General features: G+C 40.8%; 2 protein-coding genes across 13 annotated transcripts in view; one reads left to right on the forward strand and one right to left on the reverse strand.

Moving 5' to 3' along the window:
• The window catches only part of Rev1 (REV1 DNA directed polymerase), a 76,792-nt gene extending 72,944 nt beyond the window's left edge, over positions 1-3,848 (forward strand). For all 11 annotated transcript variants that reach the window (XM_076557433.1, XM_076557435.1, XM_076557432.1 and 8 more), the window contains 7 exons: positions 118-320; positions 931-1,164; positions 1,667-1,787; positions 2,257-2,474; positions 2,566-2,722; positions 2,959-3,061; positions 3,439-3,848. In XM_076557433.1, the coding sequence (XP_076413548.1) occupies positions 118-320; positions 931-1,164; positions 1,667-1,787; positions 2,257-2,474; positions 2,566-2,722; positions 2,959-3,061; positions 3,439-3,550 (1,148 nt within the window). In that variant the 3' untranslated portion in view covers positions 3,551-3,848. The remainder of the gene's footprint in view (positions 1-117; positions 321-930; positions 1,165-1,666; positions 1,788-2,256; positions 2,475-2,565; positions 2,723-2,958; positions 3,062-3,438) is intronic.
• An 879-nt stretch (positions 3,849-4,727) lies between these two features.
• Eif5b (eukaryotic translation initiation factor 5B) overlaps positions 4,728-15,871 on the reverse strand; it is a 53,598-nt gene continuing 42,454 nt past the window's right edge. For both annotated transcript variants that reach the window (XM_076557442.1, XM_076557441.1), the window contains exons 15-24: positions 14,293-14,424; positions 13,594-13,776; positions 13,317-13,478; positions 12,115-12,246; positions 8,390-8,521; positions 8,215-8,291; positions 7,957-8,121; positions 6,610-6,748; positions 5,417-5,578; positions 4,728-5,140 (exon numbers count right to left, since the gene is read on the reverse strand). In XM_076557442.1, the coding sequence (XP_076413557.1) occupies positions 5,033-5,140; positions 5,417-5,578; positions 6,610-6,748; positions 7,957-8,121; positions 8,215-8,291; positions 8,390-8,521; positions 12,115-12,246; positions 13,317-13,478; positions 13,594-13,776; positions 14,293-14,424 (1,392 nt within the window). In that variant the 3' untranslated portion in view covers positions 4,728-5,032. The remainder of the gene's footprint in view (positions 5,141-5,416; positions 5,579-6,609; positions 6,749-7,956; positions 8,122-8,214; positions 8,292-8,389; positions 8,522-12,114; positions 12,247-13,316; positions 13,479-13,593; positions 13,777-14,292; positions 14,425-15,871) is intronic.

Consider the following 15,871-nt stretch of genomic DNA (forward strand, 5'->3'; position numbering starts at 1 on the left):
ATCTAAAAAAGATGTTCACAAGAAACAGAATTCAGTGATGGGGGAAGGGTATGGGCCTGTTTGTGTTTTCCTCAGATGAGCTAAAGAGGCTATTTTATTTTTATTCTATAATCGTAGTACTTCTGGCTGCTGTGGATCTGGAAACATCCTCTGCCTCTAGAGCCTGTACTTTGTCATCACCCTTTTCTACACATCTGGCAGCTAGTGTCAATACTGACACTAACAGAGGCGAGTGTTCAAGGAAATGGAATGGTCTGCATTCTCCTGTCAGTGGACAGTCAAGACTTAATCTAAGTATAGAGGTCCCATCCCCATCCCAGGTATGTTTTCTGGTCCTAAGTACCAAACTGGCTAAAGAATAGAAACAGTATTCTCTAGTCTGTAGGTTGGCATACGAAGTCATCTTCGTGTGTGTTGTTAAGTGCTCTCACTCATTCCCCTCCCATTTCTGCAGGTCTCCTTGTTTACTAGTTAGTCTGCCTTATGCTTTGTCATGGGTATCCTACCGCCTTTTCTGCTTCTGTTTGCATGGAGAGAAGCTGAAATAGGTACAAATGCTGCTTCTGGGTCTAGTGAAAGGGGTAGCTCTCAGGCTTGCATTAGATCTCCCTTGATGATGACAAGGAAGGAAGGACTGGTCAAAAGAGCAAGGAATTCTGTAATGCCTTTTTAGTATATGGTAACTTTGAATTTTTCTATTCCCTTTCTATGGGCAAGTTCTTCCTGCAAGGTATTCTGTGGACGTCCTTGTGTGTACTGGCTCCCAAAGTACACTCACCTTCAGACTCTGGTACCTCAGGCTTCAACAGCAGTATCTATATCAAGATAGCTTGGGCAGGGAGGGGTCTTTTTGAAGGCTGGTGATCTGCACTTTTGTTGTTCCTCAAATCTTCGTTTCTGAGCATCAGGTTCACGTTTGGTATTTTACAGATTGATCAGTCTGTTTTAGAAGCACTTCCACCTGATCTCCGGGAACAAATACAACAAGTTTATGCTGCTCAACAAGGAGAGCCACGTGGTACCAAGAAGAAAGAACCAGTAAATGGCTGCAGTTCAGGGGTCTTGCCACATCCTGTTGGCACAGTTCTGTTACAAATACCAGAGTCTCAAGAATCTAATAGTGACACCGGAATCAACGTCATAGCCCTTCCAGCATTTTCACAAGTAAAATAATGTCCTAGTTTTCTCACCTGTCCTACTTTAGCTCAGTTCTCACTTTCCTCTTTTCTATACCTATTCTTGAGAAGCTTGCACTGTATGTACCACCTAGGTACATATATACACCTGCAGCACTGGTTGGCCACTTGGCCCTTTCCTAGAGTAGGCAAGTTAGCACCAGAGGGAAGAGAACTGGGAGGTTGCTGAAAGTATCTAGAAGAAATAAACACATTCTTTGCCTACTTTATTGGTCCATTGAAGATCACTATGTCACATAATAGGGTGGAGATGCACAAAGGAGAGTAGCACACCCTGTGTTCACATGTTCTTGGCTTCCCATTTTTGTAACTATCTCGTTTTGATAAGTTAGCATACAAACATGATTCCTCATTTCTGTGATCTTTTGGAAGTTAAGCTGTTAAAGGACCTAAGGACCTGTTAAGAGTGATTTTAAAACAGTTTAGCCACTATCTCCAATTCACTTAGGTGTGACTTTTCTTCCTATCAGGTGGACCCTGATGTCTTTGCTGCCCTTCCTGCTGAGCTTCAGAAGGAGCTGAAAGCAGCATATGACCAAAGACAAAGGCAGGGAGAGGACACCGGTCATCAGCAGCCAGCCAGTATGTCTGGTAAGACAGCTGATAAGTCACAAAAAAGACTAGAGTGATGGCGTCATCGCGTTAGTTCTAACTCTTCATCCTGGAGAATCTGAAGTGATGATAGTCCTTGCTGGTTAGTACTAGTGTTGATGAACTGACTCTTCACATTTTAGACATGTCAAGCTACTTGTCCTTTGAGAGAGGTAGATTTGAAAGAATGTTGATTCAAAACATGAAATCTCAACTTCTGGGCATGAGTCATGAAACCACATTTAAGCCTGAGGACTAAGAAAAATTCATCTTTAGAACCACTCCATTGCACATACACAGCACATCCAAGGTCAGCGTACTAAGTTGTATAGCTGGGCTGGAAGGAATTCTAGAGCCTAGCCTTCAGTCACTGCCTTTCTGGCCTCTTAGTTGATTGTATTGTAAGGACAGAGAACCATGAATTGTCTAGACTCATTGTGAGGATATCATACCTGTTGGTTTTTTTTAGTGCCGAAGAATCCTTTACTTCAGCTAAAGCCACCAGCAGTGAAAGACAAGAGAAACAAGAAGAAGAACCCCATTGCTTCTCCCAGAAAGGTTCAGAGCCCTTTGAAAAATAAGCTGCTTAGCAGTCCTGCAAAAACTCTGCCAGGAGCCTATGGGAGCCCCCAGAAGTTAATGGACGGTTTTATAAAACATGAAGGAACGGCTGCTGAGAGACCCCTGGTAACTGGAAAAAATACTGATGGACATTTATTAGAGTTTGATGTACTTGACACTGTGTAAATACAGCATTTTTCGATGTTTCTTTCAACAGGAAGAACTCTCTGCTTCCACGTCTGGTGTACAGAACCCCTCTAGTTTGCAGCTCAACCAATCCAGCTGTGTTAGACCAACAGCACCTAACTTAGCTGGAGCTGTTGAGTTCGGTGATGTGAAGACCCTGCTCAAAGAATGGATAACTACTATCTCAGGTTGGTGTGGCCCATCTAGTAGCTGAATATTATAGTTCTGTGATTCAGGAACATGAACCAATCACAACAGCTTTAGCTCACTTTCCTAACGCTAATGTGTTCTCACCAAAGTTGTAAGACTTGCTTTGATAGCTGTAAATTGGGGTGGGGGGAGGGGGTTAAGAGTTAACTGCAGATTTCTGATTTTCGCTAAAAACTACATTGGGGTCCTCATTTGAGGTTTTCCACTTTTCTAGATCCAATGGAAGAAGACATCCTGCAAGTTGTGAAATACTGCACTGACCTTATAGAGGAAAAAGATTTGGAAAAATTAGATCTAGTTATAAAATACATGAAAAGGTAATTTGTTAAAAGGTTTTTTTGAGCTTTCTGGGTTAATTTTTTTTAAAATTTCCAGTCCCTACTATAGAAGAAAATGGCACATGTTGACAGGGTAGTAAGTTAAAAATATAACAACCACTCCCAAGGTTATACACAATAGTCATGAGTAACTAGGTTTGTTTTTTTTAATCCAAAACCAGATTTATTATCTTGACTTTTATTCAGTAGCTTTCTTCTCTCATTACTGAGATTGAGAGTCACCCTGTCCAGTACAAAATTTAAAATAATTTAAAAAAACCCAAAAAAAACCCAGCAAGCATGAAGCTAGGTCTGAAGGAAAAAGGAATATGTGTTGGAGTTACCTTTTTAATGGTGGTCATCTTCCTCCCCTCCAGGCTGATGCAGCAGTCGGTGGAGTCAGTTTGGAACATGGCGTTTGACTTTATTCTTGACAATGTTCAGGTGGTTTTACAACAGACTTATGGAAGCACACTGAAAGTTACCTAAACGTTCCAGAGAGCCTGGTGCTCTCTGCTAGCTGTGCCAGCAGTGCTTGTGAGGTATTTGCAAAGTGCATGATAGTGATGCTGAGTTTTTATAATTTTAAATTTCTTTTTAAGCAAGTGTTTTGTACATTTCTTTTCAAAAAGTGCCAAATTTGTCAGTATTGCATGTAAATAATTGTGTTAATTCTTTTACTTGTAGCATAGATTCTATTTACAAAACATTTGTTTATAAAGTTTTATGGATTTTTACAGTGAAGTGTTTACAGTTGTTTAATAAAGAACTGTATGTATATTTTGTACAGGCTTTTTTTTTGTGAATCCTTAAAAACAAAATAACAACAAAAAAAAACTCAGCTCTAGGAACTAGCAACAATTTGTTATACTTAAAAGGCTGAAAAACCTCCAGGCCAGCCTGCTGCAGGCTGTGTGCAAAAGTTTTGACATTGCTGAGCCACCCCAGCCAGGATTTTAGTAGTTCTTTGAACCAGGAAAACTAATAAAATCCTGGCCTGGAATTTATTCCTGATTTCCACAGACACAAGTCCAGATACATTATGTCCTGAAGTTTTTCAAACATGCATAACCTCTCTTCCATGTACGCTTGTCATAACACCTGAAATTCCACTGTAGTGAATATCTCCAACACTCAAGTTTTCTTACAACAGGTTTCTTGAAAGGATGTTGGAGGATCATTTAGACCCCCATTCCTCAGGAATAAACACATTTAGGTATAGTCATGAGAGTGTTGCGAATAAACCACTTGTGAGGGCTAACAATGCAGAAGAACAATGGAATGTACTAAAACAAAATAGACCAAAATTAACTTACAGAAGCTGCCCCTCCTAGGGCATGTCAGCACGTGCTGAGGGTGTGCACTACACTAACATGGAAGCCTAGCTTACTGGGCTGCAGTGTCTTGTCTTTATTGGCAGTTTGGAATTGTGATGACTACAATGATCTCTCATGACTCATACAAGGAGTAAAAGGCAGCCAGCTATTCTTTATACCATGGTTGCACACACAAACAGATAAGGAAACAGCAGACTGCCTAAATCTAAAAAATTCTAAGGGCATGTGCTGAGGATGGGGGTAGGGGACGTCACTGTGGAAAGAATACCCATAAAGATATTTCTTACATCAAAAAAGTCCCAAGAATCACAAAATCTGTAGAAGCTTGGTTAATCAAATACTGCAGGACTGATTTAATCAGTATAAAATTGAAAGAGATTTAGATTTGTAATAAAAATCCAAATTTGAGGAAGGGCAAACTTTAAAACAGCAGCCAAGTCTTGAGGGGGGTGAGTGCAGGCACACTGGACTGTGAGGCGGGGAACTGACCACTGTCAAACCAGTGTAAGTTGCTTGGTTTCTCATGGAAAACATTTTATACACCTAAGTCCATCAGCATCCAAGTACGTCTGTTCCATTGGTAACATCACAGCATAATATTACTTTACTCCAAATTCTGTCCCATGTGGGAAAATTAGATGATTTCAAATACTTTCTTCAGCTCCACAATAAGCTGCCAATCACTCTTCTGCATTTCGTCTCTGAACCAGTCTTTGAGTGCATCGATGGACTGCCGGCTGATCTGCAATAGCCCAGGCACAAACAGGGTGAGCCAAAGGGTAAGGTATGCCAATGAAAGCCACTGGCCCCAGATGTTGCATAAGCAAAAAAGAAGCAGTGCTTTGCAGCCTGCTTCAGGAGGCAGAACCCACATCTGTGAGCTGTGGCTCTGGGGTCCCTGGAATTGTCAGTTGCACTACCCTCTCAGAAGTACCGCCTGATGTTCCCAAATCCACAGGTAGAGAAAAGGGACCAAAATTTCAGTCTGAAGATATGACAGTTTTGCTAAAATACTTACCTTGCTCACAAGAATGTCCGTAGCTTCAAAATGTCTCCCAAACATTTTGGGAGATTCCCCAGGGATGGGTTCTATTTTGACACAGACTTCTTGTCCTTTTTTTGCAACATCCACCTGCCTGTGGTTTATTTCAATACTTGTTACTATCCCAATGTCAACAAACTACAAAAACAGAAAGATGAGTGTCAGATTCAGGCTCTCCATAGGCCCCACGGACAGCTGAACTTTCAATATAACCCAACAGTCTCCACAGTAGAACTCAGCAACCCCCATCTACCCTGCGCCTCATGAGATGGCAGCAAAACCAGAATAATCCTTCATGCTCTGAAAATTTACAAGTCTCATGATCCAGTGTCATTTTTTTGTGGTCCTGCTACAAACTCTTGGTTGGGATAGAAGGGGAACAGCATACACCAAGTCATAAATCAAGTCAGAAAGGTGGTCGTGCAGTTGGAAAATAAGCTCTGAACAAAGGTGGAAGGCTATAAGTGGAAAAGCATTTGATTTACAGAGCCACCTGCAAGTATATTGCCACCTAGGCAGGCAGAATACTCGATGAGCATAGAAAACATATCACTATCCCAAAATGAAGACTTTAGAGGCCATGTGTCGACAATAGGTAACACCATGACCAGTGCCCATTGTCCAAACCGGGCACGCTAAGCATAATGAGTAACTACCACATCCTCCTAAGGCCAGTGAGAGCTCTGTAGTAAAACTGGGGAGTAGAAAGAGAATACAAGTTTGTAGCCATTTACATAACTCAAGCAAATATTGAAATGAATACCATAACCAAGTCCACTGGGATAAAAGTCACCAAGACCTGCACAGTGCAAGTGTTGGGGCCCCCCTTGTGTATTGCTTTTCAGTAAGTCTTATCTAGTGAGGAAGGAACAGACAAATCTAAGTAAAATCCATAACACATTTGAACTAGACTCTTTACAAAGGGGTACTCTCAACTTCGATTCCAACATGAATCTGTCCAAGCCAGGCCTAGGAATGGCATAAGCAGACACATGAGATGAATGATGATTGCAAATAAGGCATTACTTAAGTCAAGGTACCTAGGGGAAGATACTGAGAGCCAGGGCTCAGAGTAAACATACTTACAGAAGATTGGACACTTTGAAAATTCTGTTCCTTTTTTTTTCCCCCTGTTAGGATAAGAACATTGATGTAGACTGGGAACTTACATTTTTGCTTGGAACGCACATAGGTGTTCCTTGTTTGACTTGACCAGCCTCCACAGTGACCCCTATTACTATTGGATCTCGAGAATTGAAAATGTACTGAGGGAGGATTTTCATCTTGCAGGGAAATACTGCTATGTGCCTGGAAGTAAAGAGAAATCAAAAAATCTCAAGCTCACAAAATCATTAAAAAAGCAAATATAGATGAACATGAGGTTTGTTAGACGAATGAACGCACTTTCTGCAGCTGTTGAGAAAAGCCCATTTTCTCTCAAAGCTACATCAAGAAACATTTTGTGCTCAAACTGAAGGATGGAACCTACACATGAAGATGAACATTTTTGCCAGTCATATCCTGGAGTTTAGAACATGGGCATAACTTCTGCTGATTTGTTAAAACAGTAGTCTACAGTGTGTAGTCAACCATCTATATATGATTTTTTCCACCATATTCCAAGTGTTTTCCAAAAAGAGGTTACTTTCCTTGTCAATCACATTTTGCAAGCATATTCAGCCAATTTCAGTCCTGAGCTACTGTCCACTAGGCAACCCTGGTACTCTCTTTCCTAGACAATAGAAGCCTCCTGGCAAAGCACCTGCTACCAGCTCCCTAACCACCCAGGTCCCTGTAACTAGAGAGTAACCCCCAATGGGATCATGAACTTGGAAGGAAAAATAATTAAACCCAAAACTCAATCTTTCCCATGACCTATGAGGTTATTCCTGTAACATGAGGACCCTCTTACTTCTCCAACTTTCTAACTGCCATGTTCTCTGAAATATACTCTGCCAGTGTGGCTTGGTTATCTTAAGTGCTGTTCTGCCTGTGCACACCCCAAACTCGTGACTACTCATTCTGCTTCAGACTGTTACTTCCAATAAGAGGCCCAGAGGAGATGCCTGCCCCAGTCACAGCCAATTCTCTGCAACTGCTTCATGCACACTTACTGAACGCCTCTCAATGACAGATACCCTGAAAGGCCCGGAAGGAGGAAGCCTAGCTATGGCCTTGCAAACTCCTCAGGAAGTATGGATACAACCAACTTGGAAGGTCCTCAGAGGAATGGCCTTGTCTCCCTTAGAATCTTTTGGCGTATTTCCTAGTTTACACAGTTTATTAATTTTCAATTAATAATTCAATTAATAAACTGAAAGGCCCCAGAGAAGATCTGAGCACACACACACACAGAGGAGTATTTGCCCTCGACACACCACTTCAGGATGCAGGATGCAGTATCTGGAACATAAACAAATGCCATTCTTTTGTTGTCTGCATTCCTTGTCAGTATTTAGAAATCCTCCACCAGCTGCATTACCAAAGATTCAAAGTAAACAAAGACAATAACTTACTTAAATTCTTCCTGTTTCTGTTTCTTGTAGTCTTGTCTGTATTTTGTAAAGGCATCAAATAAATGATAAATAATTTCTGCACTAAAGATTCTAACTCCCAAACTATCAGCCATCTCTTGCGCATCCCGTTCGATTCTTACATCAAAGGCCAGAATCACTGCATACCTGAAATATGGAAACATCAATGATCACTCAGTGAGTGAGAAGTAGTAAGTCACACCAAACACCCTGAAGACAATCAGAAGCAAGAATACTTACTGCGGATCATGTTCCAACATCACTGAAGCCTTCATAACGTCTTTCTTATGGACTGGGCCAATGTTAATTCCCGCATACTGTGAAAGGAGAGTTTCCAGGTTTACCTGCATGCAGCAGGTAATGGTAACAACACAGCATGACTACCACATGCTTACAAAGCTGGGTAGTTACTTACTGGCACCTCTGATGTTTTCAGAAATTCAAGAAGAGCTTCTAAAGAGCCTAGTGTAGACGCCTGGACATAAACTCCTTTTTCTTCTAATTTGATAGCATTTAGTGTCTGCTTTAACTCATGGATCAATTCATCCTTGAAAAGAAATCAAACATGACAAAGCATATAACTATCTTCAGCAGCCCAGAATCAAACTGTTTCCTTCTGATTAATGAATCACCTGAAACATGGTATTAAGGCATGGCAGTCTGTTCTAGAAGAGAGATTATATGACCACAACCTAGCCCTATCCTAACCCATTTCATCCCTCAGCCTTAAGCTGACTAAAATAGGAAGTGTGTTAAATCTCAACAGCACTTAATAAAGAAAGCAGATGGCCAGGAAGACTGTCATCCTTTCTCAGAACCACACAGATGAGTGGCAGCCCCAAAGTTCAACTGTTTCAACTGTGAAATCACCTAACTCATTACCTCACTAAAGACAAATCCACTCTATAAGCAGGCCTGGTGTATTCTCTAATGATGTGACCTGATTCTACCTATATATTAAAGGTAACCTACAGGCCTGTGTACCTAGCAGCTATGTGCTCGCAACAGCTTTATTTTCTCCTTGGCAAGCAAATAAACTATGACTATAGCATACTTTTCATTGAATATGGGCCAACTGATCTTCCCGTCATAAAAACAGGCTTTAAAATGACTACTGGTACCAAATTAAGATTCCCTTTAAGTTCTACGTATAAATTAAAAACAGCCAGTGGCACATCCCCAGCACATAGAAGGTTGAAGCAAGAAAACTGTAAGTTCAAGACCAGCTTAGACAACACAACAATCTGAGGCTAGCCTGAGCTACATAGTAAGACTTATAACAAAAAAATGAAACAAACATACCAAAAAAACCAAACCCCAAAAAAACTACTGACATGTGCTTTAAAAAAGAAAACAGGCCGGGCGTGGTGGCGCACGCCTTTAATCCCAGCACTCGGGAGGCAGAGGCAGGCGGATCTTTGTGAGTTCGAGGCCAACCTGGGCTACCAAGTGAGCTCCAGGAAAGGCGCAAAGCTACACAGAGAAACCCTGTCTCGAAAAAACCAAAAAAAAAAAAAAAAAAAAAAAAAAAAAAAAAAAAAAAAAGAAAACAATGGGCCGGGCGGTGGTGGCGCACGCCTTTAATCCCAGCACTCGGGAGGCAGAGCCAGGCGGATCTCTGTGAGTTCGAGGCCAGCCTGGGCTACCAAGTGAGCTCCAGGAAAGGCGCAAAGCTACACAGAGAAACCCTGTCTCGAAAAAACCAAAAAAAAAAAAAAAAAAAAAAAAAAAACAATGTATGTACACATGTGTGTGGATACATACATGTAAGTGCTGGTTCCCTTCAAGGCTAGAGGCAGTGGATCCCCCTAGAGCTTCCAGATGGGTTCTCAGATCCAGTCAATATGCTCCTAACTGCTGTGCCATCTCTTCAGCCCACTTTATTTTTAAAGAACTTTTGTTCCCCAACCCCCATTTTTGAAACAGGATTTTATGAAGTCCAGGGTCACCTTGAACTACTGGTGCAACTAATGATAGCCGTGAGCTTCTAATCTAACGTCCTCCACCTGCCAGGTGCTGGATCATTAATGCACCACTCTGCCAGTTTTTATGCAGTGCTGAGATCCAACACAGGGCTTCATGTGTGCAAGCATACTAACTGAGCACCACAAATCATTGGCTTATTTTTTTATTAGGATAAAATGCACATTTAGTATCAGGCATAGAAATGTATGCAAATTCATATGATAGTATAAATAATTAGAAAGCAACCAATTTTGTGAAAAAGAGAAGACGTTATCCTTTACAAGGTACTCACTGTAGTGAGCATCCCTAACGTATGTCCTACTGAGACACAACAAAACTCAGAGGTTAAGGAGAATAGCAGCTTATGGTTAATATGAGAAGGCTGTAATTAAGGAAAGGGGAGGGAGGTCAATACAGAGGAAAGAACAAGAGGATGTTTGATAAAGCCTTAAGGGATATTTTATATTGACCTAAAATTATATACAATACATGTAAGTATACACACACCCACATACCCCTTATTAAAAAATTAGGTGTATTTATGAGTATGAATGCTTTGCCTGCATGTATGTATGTATACCACATGCATGCCTGGTGCCCATGGAGGTCAGAAGAGGTGTCAGATATCCTGGAACTAGAGTTATAGATGGTTGTGAGCCATCACATGAGTGCTGGAAATCAAACCTGTGTCCTCTGCAAGAGTAAAGTGCTTTTAATCAATAAACTATCGCTCCTACAAGCCTGTAGGCCACTTCAGTGGTAGAATCAGGTCATGCTCTTGATACTTCAACAGTATAATAGAGAAGTTATTATGTCCATGCTATCTCAACAGTATGGCTGCCTAAACAGGACCCAAACAATAATACCACACGAATATGTATGTATGTGCACACATGAAATTATGCCCCATGGGCTGACAATGCTCTCCATAAGAGCAATAGACTAACAGAAATTGGAGTCCCAGGCATGAGTTGTTGGTCAAGACAGTACAGAGACTCCCCAAACAGTACAGGCTCTTGCTTTTGACCTTGGCTGTCTCCCAGAGGCTAAAGGGGAGACCCTATTGCTGAAGGTGACACACACTTAAGACACAGGATTTGAAAAGTCGAGCTGGGTCTATCCAGAAAGCCTCCCTGAGATCTAGCTTCCATTATACCACAAGGTGCTATGCAAGCTGCCAAGGAAGCAACCAAAACTCCTGTCTAGCACTGATGCCTATGAACCACAACAATAACCAGCCTAACAAGATGTCCCTAAAAGTTTCCAATAATGGCATTCATATGTTGGTGGTAAAAAAGCGGTCTAGGGGCTTAAGGTCCACTCAACAGTAGGAAACTCATGCTTGGTCCTGGAAACCTAGCTGACTACCCTACATGATTCCTAACAGCATTCTAAAGGTTATCCTTAGAGTCAAAGGTAAGTGTAGCTCTCACCCTGCATCAAAGAAGCTTCTCTTTATAGCAAACAGAAGCCATTAGAAAAGCACAATCAGTCATACTTCAGAGATCAATGGATCATGGGGAGCCCAGTTGCAACAGATACGTAACTTCTGAACCCAAGCTGTGGGAACATCATGGAAGAGGGAGTGGAAAGACTGTAAGAGCCAGAGGACCAGGAAGTTTGCCATGAAACTGCATCTCCTATAAATAACAGGGAAGGTACATCCATTATAGCTCAACAGTATGGCTGCCTAAATAAGACCTGAACAATCCCAATAACCAATAGACTTGGTAACAAGAAAGGGGGCAATCTCAGGGGTCCTACTCCTAGACAATGAACTACAGACAACTAATGACTGCTGATAGAAGGCACGGACAAATACCAAATTGGTTATGCAATACAAATCATACACGCACAAACACACACACACACACACACACACACACACACCATTAAGTGAATTCAGAAGGTGTGTGTGTGTGTGTAAAACAAAAAGAGGTCATCAATTTGGGAGAATGAAGGGGGAGAACTATATAGGAGGAGCTGGAGGGAAGGAAGTAAAAAGGGATTAATTATATTATAATTAAAATAAAAATATAGTGAATAAAAAAATAGATGTTAAGGCTGAAGCAGGAAGATCGTGAATTCAAAGTTAGTCTAGGCCACTGGGAGGGGAACTGGGTAGTCCAAATAGCATTGGAGAAAAAAAAAAGGTATCACAATCAATGAACTTACTTTGAGAACTGGGACTTCATCATCCTTGTAAGCCACTAGGAGAGGTAGACCAGCAAGTGTTTTCTCAAGGTCTTTCCCAAGAATCTTCACTCCTTGAGCTGCTTCCACTTCTTTATGCTTTTCATACTGGTTCTAGAGACAAAAATAGTTTTCATTGAATTTATCTGAATGGTGGCAGCACTACTGTATTTTGTGACCTTGGAAGGAGAAGTGTTCTCATACTCTATATAAGAAAAACCTACAACATACTCAATTGATTCAACTTAAGTATTTGTTTCTCAAAATAACACAGAAAAGACAAATCAGAATAAAAGATAGTGCTATACACATAAAAAGTAAAAACACAACTATTCTGAACTGTGAAAGCTGTGAAACGCGGGACATTGAAAGGGAAGGGGATAAACAGTTCATAAACACAAAGCAGTGTCTATACTGACAGAGGTAAATGTAATCCAACAGCAAAGTTTGAAAGCGATGGTGTCACAAAGCAGGCACAGATGTGGAAGAGTGAAGAGCTGCAATGAAGAGTGTGACTGGTCACTCGTGCTGAGGCAACAGTGAGCTGGGCCCACACACCCTGGGGAAAACGGGCACAAGCTCAGCAGAAGGAACAGAAAGGAAGTCCATGGCACAGCATGGAAGCGCACACATTCCACGCCCAGAAGAATGGACAGCATAACAAAGTCACTCAGTGGAAAATCAATCTGAAATTATTTTTCAGTTCAGAAGGGCCAGGTGCAACAGCGAGCAATATGACTCCACTTCTATACCATGCACAGATACATCTGCAGCCAGACAAGCCCAGAAATTGATACTATTAAAAAACAAAACAAAAAAACAAAAAAAACAAGGCTGTGGTTTACTATCAGGAACACACTGTTATGGTTAACTATTAGGACAAAGGCCAAGGCTATAATCAGGAAAAATCACATAGCAAGCTTCTGGATCCAACAATGCTATTTGATCTGGTTGCCTCCTGAAATTCTGTTATTCAATACTATTCATGTTGCACCCAAGGCTGTCTATCCTTAGGAAAGTCCTAGCCTGATAAACAGATCCTGTCACCCATGTACACTTCTGTAATAAAGCAAGGACAGGGACAAATGTGTGTTGCATTAAGCCAAACTGCCCTCAAAGAGAACGGCATCAGCATAAACAAACATTGTGAAGTCCCCATGTCCATGCTCACCATCTTGGCTTACCTTCACACGTAATTCCTTCATAGGAGGAGGTAAAAGGAGGCCTCGAATCTGAGTGACAATGGGCCCTTCTACTCCAGGGACAATGATTGTATCCCCTTCTTTCAAACGTCCATTGATCAATATAACATCTATTGTGGTGCCCATTCCTGGGAGAGCTTTAACCTAACAGACATGTTTTCAAAGGAAACAAAACATACATAAGTATAAAAGCAGCACATATCCACTACCCAAGGAACTATTAAAGGGTGTAGGGCAAGGAAGGAAGCCTGATGATTACCTCCATGACTTGTGCTCTCAGCTCTTCACAGTGTGCAAGCCTCTTGCTCAACATGGTTTGAGTTAATTCCACAAGAAGGTAGATGAGACTTCCCATGCCATCACCAGTATGTGCAGAGGTAGGTACCAAGGACACAAAAGTACGGGGATCTTTATTCTCATAAAACAAAGCAGCATTCAAACCCTAGAAGCAAAAATCAGTACAAAAACAATGTGAGAAGTGGCACACAGATGGCCAAACAGAAGGCAGAGGAACCAATGACTGATCATTCTGAAACTCCAGTGACCCAGAGAGTTGAGGTACTCTAGGTCAGTGCTAAGTGCCCATCACTAAAACAACCCCAAAACCCTGAACAAACACAATCTAGAAATAATTGTATAGCCAGTTCAGTTGAAATATTTCTGATGTTAAAAAGGAAGTGAGCACAACATTATACACTCACTACCCAGTTATACAGAAGGCAGAGGAGAGGAAGGTCAGGAACCCTGGAGTTTTGTATCAGCCTGGAAACAGCAAAACCCCATCTCAGAAGACACCAAAACAGCAGTAACAACATCAACAAAACAGCAAAATGAAAGAACAACAAAAATATCCAGCTGACAGGAAAACAGATCTGTATTAATGAAAATGGAGACCTCACTAAATAGATAAAACAACAACAAATGTTCTGATAGGTTCTTCAGAAAGAAATTCTCCTACCTGCTGTGCAAACTCTACAATAATGGCCTTTGCACGCTCCTCAAATTCATCCTTCGTATTCTTCTTCTGCTTTTTTAAAGTAACAGCCACATCCGAATCAGGGCTCTTCTTCCAGTCATACAACCTGTCAATCTGGAAACATTTATCAGAAACACTTTAAAATCTATAACATTAAAGGGTGTAAGCTCCAGAAAATTCCTCATGTTTCTCTCTCTCTCCCTCCTCTTTCCCTCTCTCTCTTTCAATTTCTCTCTGTCTCTGTCTCTCTTTCTCTCTCCTCCCTCTCTCTCTCTCTCTCTCTCTCTCTCTCTCTCTCTCTCTCTCTCTCTCTCTCTCTCTCTCTCTCTCACACACACACACACACAGTGTAAAGTACTCGGACATTTTATTGTACAAAAGACCCCTTTAGAGGCTGCAACTGAACCTCTTGAATGAGAAACTGCTGAGGTGGTATGTTGTCCATTTTAGCCTCCAGTGAGTTCATGGAAAATTGTTCTTTGCAAAATGGAAGGTTCTAGAATTATCCTGTGAACATTAACATGTACTGTTTTCAAAGTTCAAAATGAGTTGGTAAATCAGCAGATAGGAACAAGGACTAATTATAGCAAGTGCCACTGTCAGGAAGATTATATAACAATTGCTTTATTGCTCAAACTAGGAATAAGCATGATTAATTAATAGTAAGAGAATTTATTTTCCCTTAGTTGCTAACCTGTGGGATGTTTCATGTGACTGAAGTACTAATTGCAAATGTGTCAAAATGTACTGAACCATAAATCTAAGAAATTATGCATCAATGTAAAGATATTAATTTTTTATAATCAGTATCTTCCTCCATGAGTGGTGAGAATAAGAGAGAATTAATCACCAAACAATGACAATGTGTGACATTTGAGCTTGGCCTATGCTGACAATCTAAAGAGGCAGATTTATCTGTTACTAGAGAAAACCCAGTTAGGAGGGAAAGACCTGAGATGATCAACAAGATCAAATTACTGCTTGAGATCTTTAAAATAATTTTAAAAAATAAACAACATAAAGTTCTAACCTTGAAAAAGGCAGAGAGAGAGAGAGAGAGAGAGAGAGAGAGAGAGAGAGAGACCCCTAATATTTGTAGAGCTGAAAAGAAAGTCAGAGGATGAACTTAAAACCCAATCTTACCAGAAAAAAAAAAAAAGATTAGTGATCTTGAAGACAGAGCATTAAAAACTAGAAAAAGCACACAGGAAAATACGATGGGGGGGGGGGGAATACTCCACCACTTTAGTTGGCTTGCCATGTGACAAGATTGAGAAAAGTAGCTGGAATATCAGGATTGTACTAGAATTATACCAAATAGCTAAAGAAACAGTACAAGAAAATTTAGTAGAGAATAGCTGAATAATCACCAAAATTATAAAGATTAGAGGAAGACTATACATTTAACATAATAAATTCAAGAAAACTCAAGTATGATTAAAAAAAAAAAAACTAAGCTACTATGTAATCACACTGAAAAAATCCTAAAAAGGAAAAAGTCTGAAAAGTAAGCAACATAAAGACATGCATACAATGCCGGGCGGTGGTGGTGCACGCCTTT

Source organism: Peromyscus maniculatus, chromosome 21 (genome assembly GCF_049852395.1).
Source record: "Peromyscus maniculatus bairdii isolate BWxNUB_F1_BW_parent chromosome 21, HU_Pman_BW_mat_3.1, whole genome shotgun sequence".
In the NCBI taxonomy this organism is placed as follows: domain Eukaryota; kingdom Metazoa; phylum Chordata; class Mammalia; order Rodentia; family Cricetidae; genus Peromyscus; species Peromyscus maniculatus.